This window comes from Mixophyes fleayi, chromosome 4 (genome assembly GCF_038048845.1).
Source record: "Mixophyes fleayi isolate aMixFle1 chromosome 4, aMixFle1.hap1, whole genome shotgun sequence".
Classification (NCBI taxonomy): Eukaryota; Metazoa; Chordata; class Amphibia; order Anura; family Limnodynastidae; genus Mixophyes; species Mixophyes fleayi.
The window spans coordinates 226,606,842-226,630,519 of record NC_134405.1 but is presented as its reverse complement, the minus strand read 5'-3'; the positions used below and the strand labels follow the sequence as shown (position 1 = coordinate 226,630,519).

General features: G+C 35.4%; 1 protein-coding gene across 2 annotated transcripts in view; it reads left to right on the top strand.

Moving 5' to 3' along the window:
* DCN (decorin) overlaps positions 1 to 23,678 on the top strand; it is a 51,170-nt gene that overhangs the window by 1,490 nt on the left and 26,002 nt on the right. Inside the window, exons 2-5 of one of the 2 annotated variants that reach the window (XM_075209390.1) lie at positions 3,474 to 3,699; positions 10,149 to 10,261; positions 19,427 to 19,640; positions 22,149 to 22,262. In XM_075209390.1, the coding sequence (XP_075065491.1) occupies positions 3,507 to 3,699; positions 10,149 to 10,261; positions 19,427 to 19,640; positions 22,149 to 22,262 (634 nt within the window). In that variant the 5' untranslated portion in view covers positions 3,474 to 3,506. The remainder of the gene's footprint in view (positions 1 to 3,473; positions 3,700 to 10,148; positions 10,262 to 19,426; positions 19,641 to 22,148; positions 22,263 to 23,678) is intronic. The other variant, XM_075209391.1, reaches the window with a different exon arrangement.

Here is a 23,678-nt window from a genome sequence, read left to right as displayed (position 1 = left end):
ATTTGCAAAATGTTTGAACTAATTAAAAGATGCATCTTTTTCATTTAAACTAGAATGGCAAGAAGTTGGTAAAACATTTACATTACAACATTTTCTGAGTTTAAATTCCAAAGTAATCTTAGTCAGATTTGGCAAGTAAGACCCTTTCAGTTCAACCAGTATTTTTTTATGCAGAAAATTCCTGTAAATTAATCATTGTAGTTTCTAAGCGTATTTATATCACATTTTTTCTCTTTTTACAGCATTCACACATTTGTTATAAAACAAAATAATAAACAAGATAATTTTCGAGAAATTGCGATACAATATTCTACATTATTATTCATGCGAGATTGAACGTTAGTTTAATTTCTAAATCTATTTACATTTGAATTTCTAATATACATTCTAATGTTTGTTCTTTTTATCTAGCAGTACTTCCAAGTACTATTTTTAACTAAGTTTAGTACTGTATTTAGTATACCATTATGGAAGGTTATTGCAAATCTGTTTTTTATTTGGCCATAGGCAAATGAATGCATTTTGATTACTGGCTGTTCAGAGGTAAGGAAGTGGTAATAGAACTTCCTGTTTGTCTAAGATTAGAATATATTACTTATATGTGCTGTTTGACTTCAACAGGTTCCATATGAACATATTGTATGTATCTTTACCCCAGCCACCCTTGGGCAATATTATACACACTTAAGAAAAAAAAATTGTCACAGGTTAATGTGCACATTTTGTGTTTGAATTAGTGCTCAAAATTATACTAGTTTTTCCTGTGTATGTGATAAAAAAAAATACTAAATAGATAATATTTTAATGTCAATAGATTCACTATGAATACATCAGATTTGTGTAGCTTCAAACAGATTTGTAAAACTTTGAACATTTTAGAACCCTTGAAAAGGAGCCATGAATTTCAACATCAATATTGTAGCTTACGTCTTTTTAACGTGTATGCATTAAATAATTCAAGTTATATTTGTTGTTTAAATACATAAAATATAATGAACTATAAATATAATAACATATTACTGTGATATATGGTAAAGAAAACATATGGTATTCAAGGTATTATAATACTACAGTAATGACATGATGAAATATTTTCAAACTTAACAGGTTATCTAGTATAAAAAAAATAAACAGCAAAACATATTTTGCAAGTAGTAACATCAATAAAGAATATACCAAAGGTACATAATTTGTTTAATTGGAACCCGGTATAACAGGGAAACGCGCAGTTGACCCTACCACATGGGGCACTGTCCCATACCGTGCGTGTCCACTGGACACATACAGTATGGGGCAGTGCAGTAATGTAGGGGGAAAGAGGTATTCGGTGGACAGCTTAGTTAAGCCCCCTTTCTGTGGGTTGGCCACACCATTCCAGTGGGGTTCTATTTTGTGGGCACACACTATTTTTATTTGGCCGATCATGCCGCACTCCGACACTGGGCACCTGTCACTCAACCAATGGATGGTATTGTTCACTTATTCCCTTGCCTCTCTCCAAAACTAATTAATGGAAAGGTGTATATATCACAATCCTGTACACCCTCTACACGTTGAGTGGTTCTGAAATGGGTCATTTGTCTAAAACAGTTGTGCTCCATTTGCTAGTTTAGTAATATTTTCATCATAAAATTTTAACTGAACAAGCTTTTACAGTGAATTAGTATATTACGCACACGATATGCCGTTTTAAAAGAGTCATAATTTTGCTCTACCTCTAAAAATATTAATATAAAGCTCTCAAACTAATATTAAATACTTCAGATATATATAGTGAACCTCAATTAAAATATAAAGCATTCTAAATTAAAATTAAATCTTGAAAGTTTTAAAATCCACAGTAAATTCACAAACTTTAGATACACTAAAAACATCATGTTCGGGTCTTTTTTATTGTAGTTGATCTTAAATGGCTACATTGTAAAGCATGTAGACCAATTTTAGACCTCAAACGCGGTAATGTTTGCTATTGAACTGAAATTTCAGGAAAAGACTATAAAATGAGCCATTTAAGCTGAAAACGCAACATTTCATAGTTTATTTTAACTGTGAGCTGCTACGCAAACTTGAAACTTGAACTTCAAATTTGAGCTAACATAGTAGTTCTAAAATACGCACCATTGTGGTTGACAAAAATGTTTTTCAATATTTTTGAAATTGGTTCGACTAAAAATTTGAGGTCGTCGAGCTGGGAAAATTTCGAACTGGCTTGAATAGTTCAAGAATCACTAGTCATGTGTCTATTTTTGTAACTGTGGCCATTTTTACAGGAAATCATCTAAACTTACTGGCCCACATGGCAGCATTTGCGGGGGTGCAACATTTTACATCTTCTGTTGGTAGAAAGCACATTAAAAGATGGAAATTGTAGGGTAGGCACATCATTGTCCTTACCACAAAAGTACTTGATATTTATGGGTACTCAGGAAGTGTCAGTAATGAGGGGGCATCTAATACTTGTAATGTGTGTGCATTTTTACAGTAAAGAGAATTTCTAGGGGCATTTTGAGCAATGCAATAAAATCATTCACATACAAGAGATAAATAAAACAATGACAGTCTTAATAAGGATTTACTCTTTTGAGCAAATTAAGGCATAAATGAGGTTACATTAAGTAGTATTTTACCAAAAAAAGACAATGATTAAATTAATAAAGTATATGAACCTTAAGTATAAGTAGTATGGCCTTTAAAGTGATGGTTTTACTTCTTCAATCAAGCACATTTCCAGTCGGATCAATAATTCCACTTTCAAAAACTGGGATGTGGATGAGCATCTATGAATGTCCTGGGCACAAAAATAGGGACATTGGCACAATTAAAAAAAGCTCTGTGTAGATGCCTGAATTGCACTTTCGTAAATTACCTTTAATATGCCTAAAAGATGATTTGTTAAAAAGAGATAAATATTATCCTTTTTTATAATAGTTTGATCATTCTGGCACTGTTTAATTGGTGTGTATGGTTGACTGGTGGCTTAACAAGCAGTATGGCAGCATACACACTGTATAAGATCTTAGTATATTAGATATGACACAATCAGCCATGCTCTCACTTGTGTATGCCATCTGTTGTATAAATCATTTTCTGATAAAGCGTTTGACAGAACTGAAAACCACTTAGCAATGTTATGGTTTGCATTTACAAATGATCATCAGTCACATCAGTTCCTCGTTTATGCTCATGTAATTACCAATATCATTTTAGTTTAATTGGTGGGCTCAGTTGCCAAATCCAGATTTGTAAAACTGATGAAATGTTGAATGACTGTACATCTAACATATTTTTAATGCCAGATGCTACATAAGGGTGCTGTGTTAAAACTATGATGTGTTATTTTCATGCGTCCTTTAATTTTTTATTAGAGGATATTGTTCTGTTGTGTAGCGTTTATGTTTAGAGTACACATATTTACTTAAAATGTTATATGTCAACTGAATATTTTTTTTTATAAAACTTTATTTGATTTTCAGATTATTGCAGTTAGCGATAGATGATCTGACACCATGAGAGCAGTTATCATCCTCACTTTGCTTACTACAGTCTGCTACTCGAAACCATTCCACCAAAAAGGCTTGTTTGATTTTATGCTAGAAGATGAGGGATCTGGTTTTGAAGTAAAAGAACTGGAACCAGTTGGACCTACATGCCCATTCCGCTGTCAGTGCCACCTTCGTGTTGTGCAGTGTTCTGATATTGGTAAGTTCTATCATAGTAAAAAGAATAACATTGTGAAAGGGGGTCCGTCAGTGTGGAATGTTTGTATAGCTATACTAGCACACATTCAAATCAGTATACACTGTAGCAAGGGAGGTTCCACAAATTGATATATGACAGACTCACAGCCAGTGAAACATAATGGATCAAGGGTGTTTTGCCTTTAGGGGGGCCTGCTAGTTACAGTTTGATGGAGTCCTTCTGTCACTAAAAGGTACTGGAAAAGCCACAGATGCCTCAGTTTCCTGGCCTATTCATGGACTGGATGAATGGAGGTACTGGGTAAAATTCAAACATTTTTCAATAATGAATGTGTGCTGAAAACAGCATTCGATTGTACTTGGTGTCACAGAAATCCAATCCCAATTGACAATTGCTTTGGTCTTTCCTGGTGAATTCACTCTTAAATTGTCTACTGTGTTTAGAATCTATGGTGCCTGTTATGGTTCCAACAGCAACCTTGAGGTAATGGTTGGGGTAGGGAATGGACAACCACTGGGTTTTAACCCAAAAGGGAGTGGAGGCTTCTCTTGTGGAAAAACACCTTTAAGTATAAAATATAATACTTATGACTATCTTTAAAATACATGTATTAAGAATTTAGCTTAATATTACAGTTCGAAAATAGTCTGCTTTACAGTGTTAGCCAGGGGTTGGCTGGTAAATTGTAGTCTGTTGGAATAATCCAACCAAGTGGCCTACTATGTGTCACCAAAGGGCGAATGACAAATATATGGAGGAGGAGGAGGGAAAGTGCCTAGCACTAGACTGCTCTCAAACTCCCTCCCATTTTACTATAGAAAAGTGCTTTGCATCTTTATAAAAAGCCTCACAATGTCTCATAAATACACATTGTTCACCTGTAAATATAATTTCAATTATTTCTTGCATGTGGATATAACAAGTGTGCCCAGCCAGCATTTAATCTTCAACAATCTGATCTGACCAGCTCCTACAATTGGAATATGGATGAAGGCTGCACCCCTGCTGACCGTGTCATTTTTATATGTGCATTAAGCAAACTAAAGCGCATTCATTTAAAAAAAGTACATGAGAACAAAAAACATCATTTGCACTGCAGGCCCACATTTTTGTGCTTTCAAAAATGATCCTTTTTTACTCATGTTAGTAACAAGCTGTCAGTAGATACTGGTTTATTCTTTCCACCTCCCTCAAAGAAGAAGGAGAAAGGGAGAAAAGAAAGAAGATGTACTGTCAGGTTAGCTGTTCCTGAGGGACGGGCCAGATGCCAGAAAGTGCAGCAATGCACTTCCTGGCATCTTTGGGGTGGCAGCTTAATTTGCCCATGCCAGGTTCCTGCCTTGGTAAGGCTAGTTCATGCAATCCACTGTGGAACTGGCCTAGAGGACATATGCCACCCTGCCACTGGACTAGCCTGCACTTGAAGTTAGCTGAGAAGTTCTCATAATATACCCGAAGTCATAATAAACAGTATGGCCTCTATCATGGAACAATGGCAAATAACATTTCTTGTGAAAATAAATGAAATACATGGTAAATTAATAAACCTTATTACACGTATTATAATATGTATAGTCTAAGAAAGTTTATTTTATATTTTTACAATGTATTCATAGGAGTTTCTTATTGTGTGCATTATAAATACTGATACAAGAAAACACAATCGTTACTGCTTTCTGAATTTAACCAGTGCTCAAATTGATGCGTTTCCATTAACAAAGTGTGTTATAGGTTGTAGGCCTACTTATGTGTTATACTTATGGGCTGTAGGCCTACTTGACATTCATTGTAAAATTATTTTGCATGACTAGTTTTGATTGTAAAACTGTTACATATTGTGTTATGCTATTGAAATTTCCAAGGGTTGATGGAAAGCCCTCAGCCCCTCTAATAGTCAATTCCACACATCCACTATCATCATTGCTTATTTATATGGTGCCACAGATTCCGTAGTGATAAATTCAGAGAGTGGCCAGACATGAGACATATGGTAGAGGGCTCTGCCTCTTGAGCTTACATTCCAAAGGGTAGGGGTAGTGAGAGACAATAGGTGCAAAGTGGACATGAAGCTTATTGGTCAGGCAGGTAGCAGAGGAGTTGGAGGCTAAACAGTTAAAGCTACAAAAGGGTGTGTTGAAGTGTTGATAGGGTAGGATGTAAGGGGTAAAGGTAATTGGGTAGGGAGAATGGGGATGAAGGGGACAGGAGAAGTAAGGTAGGATAGGAGAGAGGAGAGGGTATGACACAGTGTGGAGAGAAATAGGGGGGAATTCAATTGGCCACGTTACTGTAAAAAGTGACGTGGCCTGCGCACTATCAAAGTTATTACGGTAATAGTGTGCTTAAATACCATTATTACGGTAATTTCAATACCTGCTTTTTGCTTGTGACTCCCTGAGCTGCGAGCAGAAAGCTGGGTTGATTTTACAGTAATAACGGTAACAGAGTTATCGCGATTCTAATCTGGGGAGATAATTGAATTCCCCCCATAAAAAAAAGTCAATGGAAGACGTTGACACAGTTGAATAGCAAAGTGAGCATTTTGAGAAAATTAATAATACCATGAATGAGTGGTATTTTTCCTTTACTGTAAATATACATAAATATAAAGTCCTAAACTTTTATAGCTCTAGTATTCTGGTAATCCAATACTAATAGGATATATACAAAAATAAATCATGTGTGGTGAGGTGTCTTGGTATTTAAAATGTGAGAAGTATTTCTCAATGTTAGATAATGTGTGCTATTATTTACAATTATGAATGTATTGCATAGTACATAACTGTCTTTTACAGAGGAATTATTTCTATAAACTTTGTTTTAGCCCTTAAAAATCAGTTTATACCTCTTATAGACACTCTAATTTATCTTTCCTCCCTGATCTCTCTCCTTCTTTCCATGTGTCCAACTGACTCTGCCATCTCCAACTGGATGGCTGGACACTACTTAAAGCTCAACATACCCCAAACTGGTTATCATTTTTCCACTACATAATGTCCCTTCCTCTCCTCCTACCTCCAATAAGGTTGGCCACATGCACGCTGGCTGGGGTTCAACATTGACTCCGCCCTCAAGTTCCCTCTCCACATCAAGTCTCTTGCCAAGTCCTGTCTCCTCCAACTTCACAACATTGGCATGATTTGTCCTTTCCATTCAATAGATGCCACCAAGACCCTCATCCATGCTGTCATCTCCCACATTGATTATTGCAAAACCGATCCACTCTGGTTTGCCTGACAAACATCTGCCCCCCCTGAAAGTTGTCCTGAATGCAGCATTGTGACTTCCTCTCCCAATGTTCATCTTCTGCTGTGCTTCTCTGCAATGCCCTCCATTGGCTCCCCATTAACTTCAGAATACAATTTAAGTTGTTGCGGATTACGAGGTGCCATATAAATAAAATAAGATGATGATAACTTGTAATTAATATAAAAAGTACATTATTTTGAGAATTGATGAATAGTAGGTACTGAATTGGCAAAAGTAAAACTAATCCAGTTTTTCAATATTGTTTTTTTTCCTGTGACCAACTTTTGCTTCACAATTGTTGATAGGTTTTAACCAGTGATAGTTATTTCATCGTTTGTGTATGTATGTATGTATGTATGTATGTATGTATGTATGTATGTATGTCTCTAATACATAATTATTATGATAAGGGCTATTATTGCCTTACTCTTAATCTAATTTATTTTCTCTCTAAACTCATCTGGAGGGTTCACTTACTAACATTAAATTTAGGTGAAAATTTGGCACTAAACTATAACAACCAACCAGACACTTCTTGTCGTTATCTAATTTCCACCGAACAAACAAAAGCTAACTGCTAATTGATTGCTGTGGTTCAGTGCAAACATTTATGTTTATTATAATCCCAGTGTCATTTATTTCATATTTTATAATAACAACACATTTTTAGTGTATAATCTTGACGGCTTTACAGGGGAATTGAGAGTTGGAGAACTGGATGAGCAATGGTTTTAGGGACTATGGGCCTGATTAAGTAAAGAAAAGGAGTAACTTTGCACCTTGGCAAAACCATGTTGCCTTAAAGGGAGAGGTAAATTTAAAATGTAGGGACAGATTTATAGTTGGGGTACGGCATGTCATTGATCAACTTTAATTTCAGTGTTAATAATAAAGCTATCAAGTATTTGTGTGCTGCATAAAAAAACAGCCTGTATTTTTGTTGTTTCCAAAAAAAGTAGTCAAGTTTGTACCCCTCGCATTGTAACATGGGTTGTCCAGGTGCAAATTTGCTCATTTTCTTTGCTTTGCTCCTAACTCATAATAAGGCACATATGTAAACTTATTATTTCATCACATTTATTAATTGGATAATGTCTTGTGTGTTACTTTGGTTAGCCCTCATTTCGAACGGAACATCTCAATCCGCACAAGTATGCTTAGCTCCCCCTTGCAATAGACACCCTCTGAACATACTTGACATGAGGGCACTCATAAAAGTATTACATGTCATATGACATGCACATTCACAATTTGCTGTGTTACTAAATTATCCCCAGTGTCACATAAAATAGCACCTACATTATTGTGACCATTATTTTAAATATTGGATGAATTTAAACTATTATAAATTTGATACATTGGCAGACCAGGCTAGAGTCAAAATTGTCAAGAAAAGTATGTTGTTCATTCTTCACTTAAATGTAATGTTATAGCATACTGCAGAGGTGCAAATAGCGTATTATATACCAAATATGCACAGTAAGGGTTAAACTGCTATACTCTTGCTCTTAGATGTTTAATTTCCATTACTTCAGCTGTGTTACATATAACTGTTTTTTTTTTTTTTATAAAACTGTCCCGCTGACAGTTTTTAATTTAAACTATCTGATGTTCTTTTGGCATTCAGTGTGAAAATGTGAAATCTGTTCTCCAGACCCCTTGGATACATATACCAGTTCTAAGCTTAATTTGGAATTTCTGTATAAGAGTCATAAAACGGTCAACTCCCACTCTATTCACTTCATATCCAAATTGCTGAGGTGAACAATTTACTGGAAGGAGAAAGGAAAGGAAAGGGAGTTTAGAAAAAAAAAGAATCACTCACAATTTTTTGACTTTTGAAAGCAAAATGAACAGTGGAGTAAGAAAGAATAAAGAACAGGAACCAAATGTTTCTGTCTTTTTATGAACCCTCCAAAAATCCTTGCAGCAAACAACAACTACAGATTGTAGATGTGAGCTTAAGGGTACAGACCCGCTTTTTTTCTAAAAATAAATGTGTTTTAAATTGGTTTATGACAAATGTAAAACACATGTAAATGTATCTGACACTATAATTCTTCAGCATTTTTCAGTACACTAATTGTTCTCTTTGTGTCTTTGCTGTGTTCCAAAGCATTGAAGAGCACACAAATGCTAGAACAAAAAATGCATATCAAAAACGTATCAAGCATGTTTGCATTTTTAAAATGCTTTTTAGTAGAGTTGGAAAACGCACCTAAAACATCAGTAGGTTTGTTGACTTGCTCTGCTTTTTATATAGTACAATTGCTTTAATCACCAAATAAAAATTATACAAAATTTGAGGTATAAACCTAAAATTTTGTTTGCCATTAATGTTACTTTATGTTGAACTAAACAAAGGGAGTCATGGGTCAGGTGATGAAAATCTCATCATTGGACTGGTCACACCAACCCATGGTATTATTAATACATATACGTCCTCAATGTATTTTACTTTACACTTACCTATAAGTGCGTATATATATCGTAGCTAATAACCGTGCAATAGACAGTCAAGAGAGTGGACGTGTGAGTCTATAAATCCATCAAATCGGTTGCAGCCATTTTCTAGTTGTTCTGATTGGTTGTTATTGTCACATCACCTTTTTTGCAGTTTTATGCCTACTACATTTCATAATTGTTCTCCAATGTGTTTGTTTTTTTCTTCTTAACAACCATCTTACCCTTGTGTGTGAAAGCAATGGAGACATCTCTACATGTCAATATTATATGTAAATATATTGGAGAAATTTTTGTGGGGGTGCAAGCGCATGCACATTTCTTTGTTTCATAGCCTAAATTCATATTTCATAATTGTAGGCATTTTTAAAATAGGTGCACAGGGAAAGCATCCTGTAACTCTAATCCAACAAATTATAATTGGTTTCATTAGAAAACATAACATGAATAATCTGACTGACTGATGAGGGTTATAGCACCTTTTTTCTGTGCACCAGTTTTCATATATGCAATCTCCGCCAATAAGTTTGCTGGCTTCAGTGATAATCCTAATTGATGGATTGATCTACGAAAAAACTAGACATTACTGCTATTTCAGTGAAAATACACATGTGCATTTTACAGAGTACAATCTTTTCTTTGAAATACAGATTGAATAATACTTGTTTAAGCATAATAAATAATACATAATAATATAACTAATAGTAATATATATTGATGATTTAACTTGATTTCAGGATTGGAGCAAGTGCCGAAAAACATTCCTCCAGACACAACTTTACTAGATTTACAGAACAACAAGATTGCGGAGATTAAGGATGATGATTTCAAGCAGCTAAAACATCTTCATGTAAGATAACGTAATATTTTAACTTGTATAACAAAAAGATTTTTTGCAAAAAAAGTGTAATCGTTTCTGAGCATGGAAACATAATCATTACTACTATGTGACAAGCATTTGAAGTGAATTATACAACAATAAATGTTGTATAATAAAGCATAAATGAATTGCAACGATACTGTAAAATATGCAATGATTGTCAACTGCAATATTGGGACATTTGCAGACAATATTGGACCCATGGCAAAAATCACATTAGCGATACCCATTTATAAAACATGAGGGGTAACTTGAAACTGTATCCAAAAGGAAATTTTAGGTTTACATTATTTTCCCTATAATCACTAGTGCAAATTATGTGATATAAGGGTTTCTAATGTGTTTTAGAATTTGGGAAGGTTAGCTTAGAGATCTGTTAGGGTTCTGTATAATATTAGAGCTTGTGTTTTAAGATTAGGGTCTAGACTAAGACTAGAACTTGGGCTAATTTTTATGTGGAAGTTTAAAATAATTTAGACCTATGACATAGGGTTGAGACAAAAGTTTATGTAGGCCCTCAGGGGCAAAAGCAGGATTTGTAGAGGGGAATTCCATACCACGCCGCCAGTGGGCGTGACCAGCATGCATGGGGGCGTGGCTATAATTTTAGACAGTGCTTGACTGCTCTCCAACTCTTCCTATCCCCATAATGTACATGGGCAATGCTCCGTGAACTACTGTTAGGTGCACGCAGCTCTCCCTTTTCAAGCGGAGCTGTGTTAAGCAGGAGCAGGGTCCAGCCACCTCAATTATACAGTGCCCCAGGCTTGTAGGCACTAGGAACCCCCCCCCCTCAGTTTGCCTATGGCCCTTTCCTACCAAGGGTGCATTTCTGATGGGCACAGAGCAAATTATATTTTTGCCCCTTTATTTAAAGAGACCTGTTAAAAAATACAATGTAGCAAAGAATTTCCCCTTCCCACCATCACAGACTTATCAGATTACAGTCAATGACTAAAGGACAGTTGTTATAAGTCTAAAGGTATAAAGATAACAGGATACAGTATCATACACAGATGACACTGGTTATTTCATTGTTTTTGAATTCACAGATTTCTAACCTTTTGTTCCTCTAATTAGGAATGTTAACTACAGAATGTGCTTATGGCTCATCTTCTACAGGTGCAGTTAGTTTATAACTACATTTTTTTGGGGTGTTATTTCTTTTCATGTCATATTCCCATGCCCCTGTACTTTCCTATTATTCATATTATTCCTTCATGTAGTAGTCAGAAGTAGACATCCCCCTGCACCCTCACTCCCTACTTAAGCTTGAGTGACCCCTCATGCCAGTTATCTAGGCCAATTCATATGTTTACTCTCTTGCTCATTTCACTACTTTCCTAAAAAATAAAATGCATTAGCAAATGCAATTAAATGTAGGTAGCACATCACAACATCAGTTTTATGTGTGACAGGATAGTAATGTAAGCTTCATTAATCAACATGTTCAGCTCTTCTCTCTGGATCAGTAGCTGACATTACCATAACTGATTTCAGGGACAGACCTTAAACTTTAGACTCTAAATAAGCAGTATTCTGATAGTTTTACAGAATGTCCTGTAGTAAAACAGTAGATAGTACAGACTGGGGAAGTGATTTACAGTTGAAAAGAAAATAAAGCAGTAGTTATGTGATAAAAAAAAATAGAGGCAAAATGGTTAAGAGAGAGAGAGTGGGCTTTGAATGACTGTATTATTTTGTATTTTTAATAATAAATGGCCCACACCGAATGAATGGTACCAAATGCAAGTCTGAAATTCAAACAATATGTCAGCTTGAGATGGTTAACATGATTTTGTGAAAATCCTTAATGTGGGATTTTCACATTCACCAACAATCTGGCTCGTCAACATGCAGCTGCATGCCTTTAGGTGGAAAGAGCCAAAAATATATTTTGTCTTCCTCAGGTAGATTTATAATCTGTATATATCATATATTTATACACTATGTTTATACCTTGCATGAAACAAGGCTCAGTCTTATTATCTCATCTTCCCCTAGGAATCTTTTAACCACAACCTGCCATGAGACACACAATCTATTAACTATTCCTTGACTCAGGACAAGAACTTAATGTTCCAGTCTTGTGAAACAGGTAGACATTAAGGTGCCAATAAAATTCGGACGCGTTATTCTAGGAATATCACCCCCTGTGCACTGTTACAGTTAGTACGGTAAAAGTGCACAGTATTATCATTAGTACAGTAATTTTAACACTGATTTTTGCTCGCATCTCTCAGGGCTGTGAGTAAAAATCCGGGTTAATGTTACCATGTTAAAGGTAATAGTACTAATGCCGCGTTAATCCCAGACTAACGTGACCGAATTGAATCTGCCCCTAAGAGTAATATCAGTATGAAACATTGATGTCTAAAACAGGAGCCGGTTTAGGGTCAGACAGAATCAGATAGTCCTTTAGTGACTTCACGTGGATGTCACCAATATGAACGGCCATGGGAGTGGACATAACCATTATTAACATCCAAAGAACATGACCAGAAAGTGTATGCTTGGAGGGCTTGTCATTTACAATTTATTTAATTAAATTGCAATTTGCATTTAATAAATGAACAAGCATGCTTTTCAAAATGGGTGCTGATGATTGCCAAGTTAGTAATGTGAACTTTGCCAAGAGAGTTCTTATGAACCCTTCAATCAAAGACCCATTGGTGGGCAGCAGTGGTCCTCACAGCTGTTTATATGTCTTGACAGCCCTACCCTCGGAGTCCTTGTTGTCAACATAAGTCAAAACAAGCAAACCAGAAATATCACAATGAGAAAATTTTCTAAGCTACTTTAGTACAATGGGTACAAAGGTTTAAACACTGCATTTCTACACAGGCTGAAGAATAAAACAATTAGCTATGTTGTGAAAGACCCATGTGGTCCCTGTGCTTGTAATAAAACATTGCTAACCATCCCATATCAATGAACCTCAGAGAAAAAAAAAGTAATTTGATGCTCCTTCTAGGACATTCATATGTCTTAGGAGTAAGAATAGAAAATGTTGTTCTTATAGAATTATAATCTACCCAGTACTTTTCCTTTTGGCTGCTCCGGTTTTCTTTTGGAACTACTCTGAATCTGTTTACTTTTATTAGTGTTTGGTGACAGATTCTGAAGTACCCGTGAATCTCATGCTTAGGAGGGAATTCAATTTAGCACCAGGAGGTGTCAGCAATAATGAGTGTATTCCATCCTTATTTCCTGGCACAATGATCATCGGGGGTCCCGGAACTGAATAGATCCCTGGCATTTGGCATGTAAATATGTAGGCAAATCAGGCTCAATTATATCATCCCCTTAATATCTTAAAGCACATTTCTTCTAAGTATGAAGCTCTTTACATTCGCCCCTAATTTTGACTGAAAATTTGTGCTATAAAAACTGTAAGGTAATTTTTAGAAGCTAATTGATAAACTCTGACTCTTCTGAAAGAGATTTGTAGACATTGTAGTATGAGAAAATATTTGCTTTTACCTCCTTAAAAATCTTACAATTTCGATCTAGAAAGGTTCCCATGGTTTCAAGAAATTTCTTAGCTTTCTATCCCCATTGACTTAAAATAAAACTCTTGTTATCTCTATTATCTCTATTATAATCCTTCTCTAGCCACTACCTTTCCCTAGCAAGTTCTACACTATCACTTTATTGGTTGTATCTTTGGTTTTGGTTGTGCCCTTGTTCTGGTACAATAATCAACATTTTCATAGTTTCTTACATTACACTACTGTTTTTTTTAATAATTATTAAACTGTTATGTGGATACAGCAGATTTACAAAAGTAAAATTAAACTTTTATTAAATTAAAGTGTGAAATTTTCAAACAGTATATAAAGTATGGAGCCCGAGGCAAAAGAAAACTGTTTAGTTTCAACCTGAATTTTCACAGAAACTATGTTAAAGGGGTTGTGACTCTAAATGCTATAGAAATCAGCATATACGCATCTTACAACCCATAAGATTTCAGCATCTATGCCACTCAACACTCCCTTCTCTCTCGAGCAATTTTGGCTGAATTCTGTAAAATCAAGAAGCTGACTTTTAATGTTGTTCATGTGTACAATACAACCTTATTAAAAAACAATGTGTAATTTAGTTTTTTTCTCTCCCTTCCATTACAACAAATAGAAATTCACATCTCATATGCAGTAGTTAAAATTAACAGTAAACCACAGCAACCAATAAGACACTTGCTTTCAAATTGCACTAGACAAATAAAAGCTAATTGCTTCTTTGTTTTGGTTCAATACAAATTTTGCACCTAAGTACGGTTAAAGTGAAGCTTTTTTTTTTAATGACAACAACAATGTTCATGAAGTAACTAAAATGTATTTAAACAAAAAATTGCCTGAACTTGAAAATTGCAGCAGCATTGTTGATCATGAATCCACAATAATACCATTTGTATTAAACCATACCAACACCATTTGCAAGATACTGCAAGCCAGTTGTTTAGACATACACAGCTTTTATCTTCTGTGCACTCTGCCTACTTTCTTCATTCCAGACTAAAGGGCTTTTTTCGCATGGTTTAGGCATTTTTAAGTAAAATTTTTATGTGAGAAAAGCCTAATGCAGAAAATATCGGAGATATCTCCTGCATTAGGAAAATTTACACATTAGAAGTGCTATTTGTCCTGTCCCTTTGCTTACACACAAAGGGACAGGATGTTTCTTTCCTGCATTAGGTACCCATTTATTAATTAACAGGGTTTTCCCCATTAATTATCCGTCATCGCAGCATTGGCAGATGACTTTTCTTAATCATTTATTAAAAAATCATCCCAGGACAGCGCGTCTGATAGGAGGCTGTCCCTTCATAAATAGACCTCTAAACCGCAGTCCCCATAATAGTTCCAAATGGCATAGCTTTTTGGAACTTGTCTGTAATGTCTAACACCATCTGAAGATGGCGTTAGTCATTGAATCCTATGGGGAGAGCATTGCGATGACAGATGGAAACTAATGGGGAAAAAATCCCTGTTAATGAATAAATAGTCCCCTACAGAAAGATAGAAACATGCCAGCTGGTAAGCAAAGGGACAGGACAAATAGAACTCTAGACAGGTTTAGTTACATATCAACACTTCACTAGTTTCAGGTGTATCATAAAGCATATTAATAAGCAGGCTTATTTTATACAGTGATGCAAATAGATGGGTTTATTTTATGTTATCTGTATGACTTGCTGATGGCCTTTCAGAATAAATTCATTTCAAGCAAACTACAAGTTGCTTTTAAATTAAAAGACATTTTGCAACATTCACTAATGAATGTCTAAAATTTACCATACTAAGAATGGAAGATGCTTCATATTATTAATTACCCTTTAATCTTCCTCACTGCAGACTATATTCTTATATTCTTAACCATACTTACCAATTTTCTCAAGTTGGCATCTTGGAGCTGCCTGGGGAGGTGGGCGTTTCTGGGGTGGGGCTATGCAAATCACGCCATGTTGCACCATACCCCCCCCTTGCCAGGGCCAAATGTCATTTTGGATCTAAACTTCCAAGTGAAGTAGGCAGATGTCGGGGATTGACATACTCTCCCGGGAGTCTGAGAGTCTCCAGAACATTCCGGGAGAGTTGGCAAGTGTGATCTTAACCATTTTGTGCAACAAGATGCCCCTTGTAGCATCCTGCTATAACATTACAGAAGGTCTAACGTGCATAGGAATATATATCTTTATTATGTGTAGTTTTGAATGTTGTTACTATATAGCGACTGCTATGTTAGGTTTACTGTTTTTTAAGGGACTGAGTTGAATGCATTTGCAAAGAGATGGCCATGAGGAAACTGGAAACTAAACAATACACTTTAAATGGAATATGTGTACACAGTGTTAATATGTCATTTACTTAATAGGTCCCAATTAGATATGCAAATAGATTTGGCACACTTCAAGATTTGTTGGATTATAGTAAATTTGGACATCTTGAAACAGTTTACAAACATCTTGAAACTACAGTTTGAAAGCATGCAACAAACTGAGCAACAGTGTTAGGGCAGTGAGCCTATGCTTAACTATTTCACGAACACTGACATACTTAGTATCACTTATCAAAATTGCATGGTAGAAACATAAGTCTGTTGTGAGATTTAGGCTATTACAAGAATCAAAGCACATAATAACAATACAACCCATCCCTACCCCAAAACAGCACAAAGTACTACAAGAAAATATGCACTAAGAGTGCATACTAAAAATTGTGCATGCAGTCATGTCCTTTTTTCTGTGTTTATTATACTTTACTTGTTCACATTCTGGCCTTTCATAACCACTAATGTGAGAAGTTTTTAGTGCATTTTATGCAACAGAAAAGAAAATGTTTCTGTACATAAAACTTTATTAATATCAAAGCACAGATAGGAGTAACCCATAATTCTGGATGTTATTGTTACCCTGCTGTAGTACACATTAGAACTGTGCAAATGTTTTGTGACACATTGAGATTTGGCACTTTTTAAGCATTTTCCCATTTTATTATTACCAATAAATGACATAAGGCTTATTAACACCAGGGACTTACTTACCTAGTGTACATAATGTAGTCTAAGTCATGAGCAAACATTTATGCACGTGGTAGGCAGTTATTGGCTGTTCATTTATATGTATAAATGTTTACTAATATAATCATTAGCACATATCATGATTACATCAGTGCTTTAGACAACCTGACTGTCATAGTCAGGAAACTGTAATGAACAGAAACTTGCAAACTAACTTGTCCAAACTTGTTACAACTAATGAATTGGTTCATTGTGCACATATTTGGATCACCTAAAATTAAAAATGTAACATAAAAGGTTTCACAAGCAAATCTGAAGTTCCTAAAATTCTGTTAAATCTAGCTTTGAATGGGCTGATTACCTTAACTCAATCACATTTTGTACGATTCAAAGGAATATCTGCACTTTCAGTAACTCTACATGTTAGTAAACAGCAGAAAAGACAGACCAGTGACCACCATGGCACGTACCACACATTGTTTCTCAAAATGTCTATTTTTGCTTCTCTGTACATCTGTTTGATGTAATGCCACATATTTCCATATATGTTACTATGAATCAAATGTTTTTTGGATTTTGTGAATTTACCCTGTTTTCAGCTTCATATGTACATTGCTTTTGTCACTTTTTGGGAACATTTGGAAAGTGCACTACAAAAATGTTCTGCAAATCATGCCAATCTAATACTTGTTATAGAGATATTCAATATGGAAGGTTATTTGGATCTAACTTGAAACAAAGGAGTTTGTTTATGAAGCTCACCCTGGTGCACTGCAATATACCGTTGCGTAAACTTTAAAGTCCGGAGAGGGGGAAAATTTATAGGTGGAAATACACCAAAGGCCAATCTCCTATTCTTTATTACCATACATTCAATAAACTCACTTTTTTGGTCAGTTAGACTTTTTATGATTTAACTAAATTATGAGAATGACATCAGGGCTGTTTTATTACATGTCACTTGTGTGTCTCTGTGACGCTTTGTATTACATTGTTTGGAGTGAGCCTAGAAATGCACTTCTATGCTGCAGACTTATCACTTTAATCGGACCTGTTTGGTGGGGAAGCACATTTACAAACATACTTACCACCTATAACACCTATTTGCTATACAGTGAATTGCTTAAACATGAGAAGCGTGCCCTCCCCCAGATGCTCTACCAGCCCTTCACATCGGTCAATTCTCCTCAGCCCATTAAAATTCCCGCCCTCCACAAATGTGACCATCCTGCTTCACAAACCTATTCGCCTCACTGGAAGTCTAGGTGTACTCCCGCAAATTGTTGCACACAGCAGGTCAAAGGGTGCGTTTGTACTACAGAACTGCCATTTTGTGCTTCATAAATCTTCATAGTATTCACTTATCTCTACTTTTAACAGACTATTCATATATTGCTTACATTTATGGTTTAACCAATTCAATCCACCCAATATGTTCAGACCAGCTTTACAAATGTGCTTCTATAGCAATATATATTTCAATATTTTCTCCACATTTTTCAAATCTTACTCATATGGAATGTGCTGGAAGTACTGGATGAAGGCTGTAAGATGTGTGTTATAAATCCAACCAGGGATTAAAATTAATTTCAAAATACATAGCTTTTAGAGGTCATCTCCAAGAGTTGTTTGGAAGCCCAGTAATGTTCCAGAATCAGGCCAACAAGAATATTATAAGACTGGATGGGTTACTGATGGTTATAGAAAACATCTGTTAGAACAGTTACTTCAAAAGGTTAAAACAAGGAAAAAAACTGTACAAAAAATGCACAGCAACTATGTTCCGCAATAACCATATCACACAACAAAGTCTATCATAGGTATTCATATGGCATTGATATATATGCCAACTTTTCACATTGTTCTTGTTTTTCATATCTGTACATGTAGCAGGTTTGTAAAACACTGAAAACGCATATTTCCATACAAATATACTGTAATTAAACTGGGCAGCAGTATTTCATTGTCACAATATGAAATATGAAGTCATGGGAGCTCCTTCCTCTTGTTTGTCTTGTGTGCACATTCATCGGTATTCCATTTAATCCTCCCTCATGAATTCCTCCTCCTCTCTTGCCCCCAAACCTCTTTGTTTTATTATTCTCTCTATGATCTTTAGTTTCTTAATTGTGGCAGTGGTCATCCTTAGCCAATGCTATCCATGATCGCTAAACTATACATAAATTATACATAAAACCAAGAGGGTGGTTTGGTGGGCTATGTCAAAGTAAATGGGAAGGGAAGGGTTATTTATCTCACTAAACATTGATTTTTTTAATAGCCCTTTGCTACTCAGCAAGAGGCAGAAGGGCAAATTGCATAAAACACAATTCCCAGACAATGCCCACTTGTGAATATAGTCCTGTTTGAAAATGCTAATTAATTTAACTACAGAACATGTAAGAATTAAATCTGCTTCTCTGTCACACGTACTGCCCTCTCAGTTAATTTTGCATCTGCTTATATTTTTCTTGGCATAATGTGATCTAATATTCTGTCCTCAAGAGATTTCTTCTACCCATGACAACATAATCATAATACCATTTCTAAACTGCATGTTTTCCAGAATTAAACTTTTAAGTCCTAGTTATAATAATGTCATATTTTGTTTTATAGGCATTAATTCTTGTTAACAATAAAATCAAATCGATTAGTCCCGGAGCTTTTGGTTCTCTCACAAAACTGGAACGCCTTTACCTATCGAAAAATAACTTAAAGGACCTTCCAACCAACATGCCCAAGTCCCTTCAAGAGCTACGTGTGCATGAGAACATGATATCCAAAGTAAAAAAGTCTGTGTTTGATGGATTAAATAACATGATTGTGATCGGTAAGTTCAAATCATGCATTTGCAATGTCAGTTGTATTTCAATAAGACTTTTTTAGTAAGCTTGTTTAAAACATAGAAATTGTGCTTTCATATCTTCAATCTATCCTTTTCCAGACGATTGCTTAGAAGATGTTTGTGTACAAGTGTGCTTAATTTTAATCTTGGTAATTATGACTTTTAAATGTCTAATACTATGAATTTATTAGGAAAGAGATGGGCAATACCACTATCTTGCTTTTGTATTACCGGTGGCTGCACACACCCTGGCTTAATCTAAAACCACCACCTAAATTTGTAATTGGATTAATCATTTATCAGATTACTAGCACCCAATACTTTTGTTAAAATTTAGATATAGATCTTTATGATAGATAGATAGATAGATAGATAGATAGATACATACATACAAGAGTGCAACACTCCATTACTCGGACCCATAGCAAATTCGAGGGTGGAGATGTAGGTTAAGCAGAGAGCTGATGCATGTGCATTGATGCCCCATTTTTTGCTAGTGGGAATTAAATGTCCAAAAGTCTGGACTTATGTGATGGTGAGTGAAATGGTGTTAACTCTTTATAATTGCCCACCTTACATAAAATTTAGTCTGATCTTCCTTTAAGTGCTAATAGTCGATAAGAAGAATCTAACCAAGCAAGTTATACTCACATAATTTACTTATTCATAACTTTATTGAACTCATTGACCAATCATTCACTATCTTTGCCGGAAATAACATGTGATCTTCTAGGATGATTTATTATTGTATTAATGTAATTAAAATTATATGAATTTTTATTAAGGATTATTGTTCCAGTCAATGAAATGCTAATATGGGATTAGTATGAGGACAAAAATATAACTTAGTGCCACAATGAGATCTTCAGATTAATGAATCTCTTCATGATACAGATGTGCACAATTAAACTGTTTGTTACTCTACCCAGGAGTAGTCATAAAATTGACAAAGTTTGCTAAATATACATAAATGATCCAGAAGGCTATAGGAAGAATTAGCAGTGGGATTATCAGAAAAAGGCATAACCTTTAAGCACTGCCATCTTTGAGTGCTTGATCATATGGGAGGGGGGGGGGGGGCAAAATTATATCCAGTCACATAGATAATAGAAGAATTGACTAAAAAAAACCTGGACACAGTTACTTATGGTATTCTAGTTTTAATTGCTATATCATGAAATGGGAACAGATTTGGACAGAGCTGAGTCCTTATTGTCATTCAAAGTTAGCATTACCAGAAAATAGGAGCATAGTCTAATGAACCCCCAGTATTCACCAGGAAACCCCACAAAGCGGTTTCTGTGCTGGGAGATCCAAAAGTCACGGCCCACTGTACTGTCCCCTGAAGTTAGTAACTGCTGGATGAGTGTCCCTGAGTCAATATGAAGAAGGTGGGTAAGCTGAGTAAGGGTCTCGTACATAAATAGATGGTGAAGCGCGAAATGAAGAACCAGAGAAGAAGGTGGGACAAGCCAAGGTGAGGCAAATGACAGTGATCCAATGCAGTACCAATTCATGGAATAAAGAATATAGTAGCAAGCTGGATCTGGTACACCAAAGGTTCAAGCTACAGGAAGCACACTGGAGCTAGGAGCAGAAGTGAAACAAATACTCTGACATTGAATAGTTCCCTGAGAGCTGCCTAAATAGGCTCTGTCACATTTGAAATAGGCAGTCATGTGACTGCAACTACAAACAGGAGGAAGTTCTGCGTGACAGCCGCTATAGCAGAGAACGTGAGAGAAGAGCACCGGATGTCAGATATGCTACGTGACAGCTGGACTCAATGAGTTGTAACAATTCTTTAAAGAAGCAAGTGTCAAAGTTGCTTCAATCTAGTTTGCAAAATTGATCAGCAGGTAAAGAAAACATTTGACTGAACTCATTGCTGTTATGAGGTGTTACAAGTTACTAAAATTTCCAACAAAGACATTAAATGTTGGATCAATGAGTTTAATAAAGACTTAAAAATGTAATGTTATAAATGCATTTATTTTCTATTGTTATTGTTTAACTTGCTTATTTCATTTATTATAAGCACTTAAATGAGGTTTAGACCAACTGTTAAGTCAAATTAATTCAGTATATAGCTAATTATAAAAGCTCACATATGTTCTTTACACTGTGTAGTTTACTGTAAATAAAATAAGAGTGCTTCTTGGGGATATGTTAGTCTACATTATAAAAGGAAAACTAATGAAATAGAATGATATAGCCTAGTTCTTCAACTTATATATGATTCATCAATCCATTAGTGAAAATGGATGAGCACCTTATATAGACCTTTGCTTTATCCATGTCTTATTTTCCTCCCACTCTTCTTCATGTCTAAAATGTACTTCCTATCTATTTTTTACTAATCGTTATGTAATTGTCTTGTAAATCTACTTTTTAAGATCAAAATTATATATTAAAAATATATTGAATATATAAGATATCCAAATGGTTAAAAACGATGTCCTGAGTTTCTGATGTGTACTGTTTGTTTTGCAGAACTGGGCACAAATCCTATAGATAGTTCTGGAATTGAAAAAGGAGCTTTTCAAGGAATGAAAAAACTGTCCTACCTCCGAGTTGCAGATACAAACATAACTAGTGTTCCCAAAGGTAAGACATCTAAAATACTTAAAGCTGTTGCAGATTCGATTTTAGTTTTTTAAAGTTATATTATGACATCATGCACAACATTTTTAAACAATTATGAAACTGTTGCTATGTTGTGGTAATTATGGTTCCATACTCACAGAGATTATTTCGCAAATGGATAAGGCTACGACATTGGTACATAAATGACAATGTTTGAATTTTTGGTAATGGTACATATTTTGTAAGTTCTGGTGCGCTCACTTTACAAAATTATATGAAATGTTCTTTCTTCAGCAAATCAATTCACAAAACTCATGGTACTATTGGTTCAGAGAAAATAGTCCTTAAAAACAATATGTTGTATAACGAGTAATTTATTGTAACCGTTAATATTACTTACATTTATATATATTGGGAACAAACATGGTAATAAAACAAGATTAGATATTAACAAACTAAGAGTAAGGAGGCAAGAGAGCCCTGCTTCTAAGTGTACAATCTATAGGAATAGAGGAGTTTGATATATTAGGTACAACCATATTGTAATGGAAGAAAGTGCTTGGTCCTGAAGTCAGTAAGTTGTTTGAGAATAGAGAGAAAATAAATGTAAGTTTTGCTTGAACTATGAAGAGTAGCATATTTTAAGGAGGTTAAGGAATTTAATAAGCTTGCCTAAAGAGGTGTATTTTGGATAATGCTTGGAGGAACTTTTGTTCAATGGAAAAGCCCTTTAACTAGTAAAGGCAGCAAGTAATAAATGATGATGAGAGGGACAGATCATGGGGAGAGTAGAGGGATCAAGTTGAGGGATATTTTGAGACAAGTGAAGAGATTATATTTTTGCAGTTTTGTAACTAGCTTTGCATGTTAACAAAATTATTTATATAGAGTTCTTTAAAGTAGAGCCAACCAGTGTAGGGACTGGCAAAGTTGAGATGCAGTAGAAGACAATTTGGTGAGTAACATTAGTCTACCCACTGTGGTCAAAATGGATTGCGAGGGTGAAAATTTGGTAAAGGGAAGAGTATTATTTAATTTGGTAAAAAGTAAGAAGGGAGGTTTTTCTTAGATGCATTTTACAGGATTTGGAAACAGATTGCATTTGGTAAACAAAGGACAGCTCTTAATCAAGGATGACGCCTATTGGAACTGGCTTGTGGCAGGCTCCCCTCCCTCTGCATTATGGGTCATTCCCTGCCTATTGCTATAGTGAAGCTGTCCACTGACTCTTAGTTTACATGGGAGGTGCAGCCTCTTTCTTTGCACATGTGTGCTTCTGACCTCACCTACACTACTTCTCTATTGGTCAACAGGGTTCACAGCACCTGAGCACTTATCCCCTTCCCCACACTTCATGTATTGGCTGGGCTTCAGCTGTGACAATGTTGTGCACTGTAATAGGCCCACATGACCAATAGTGGAGGAAGTGCTCAGAAA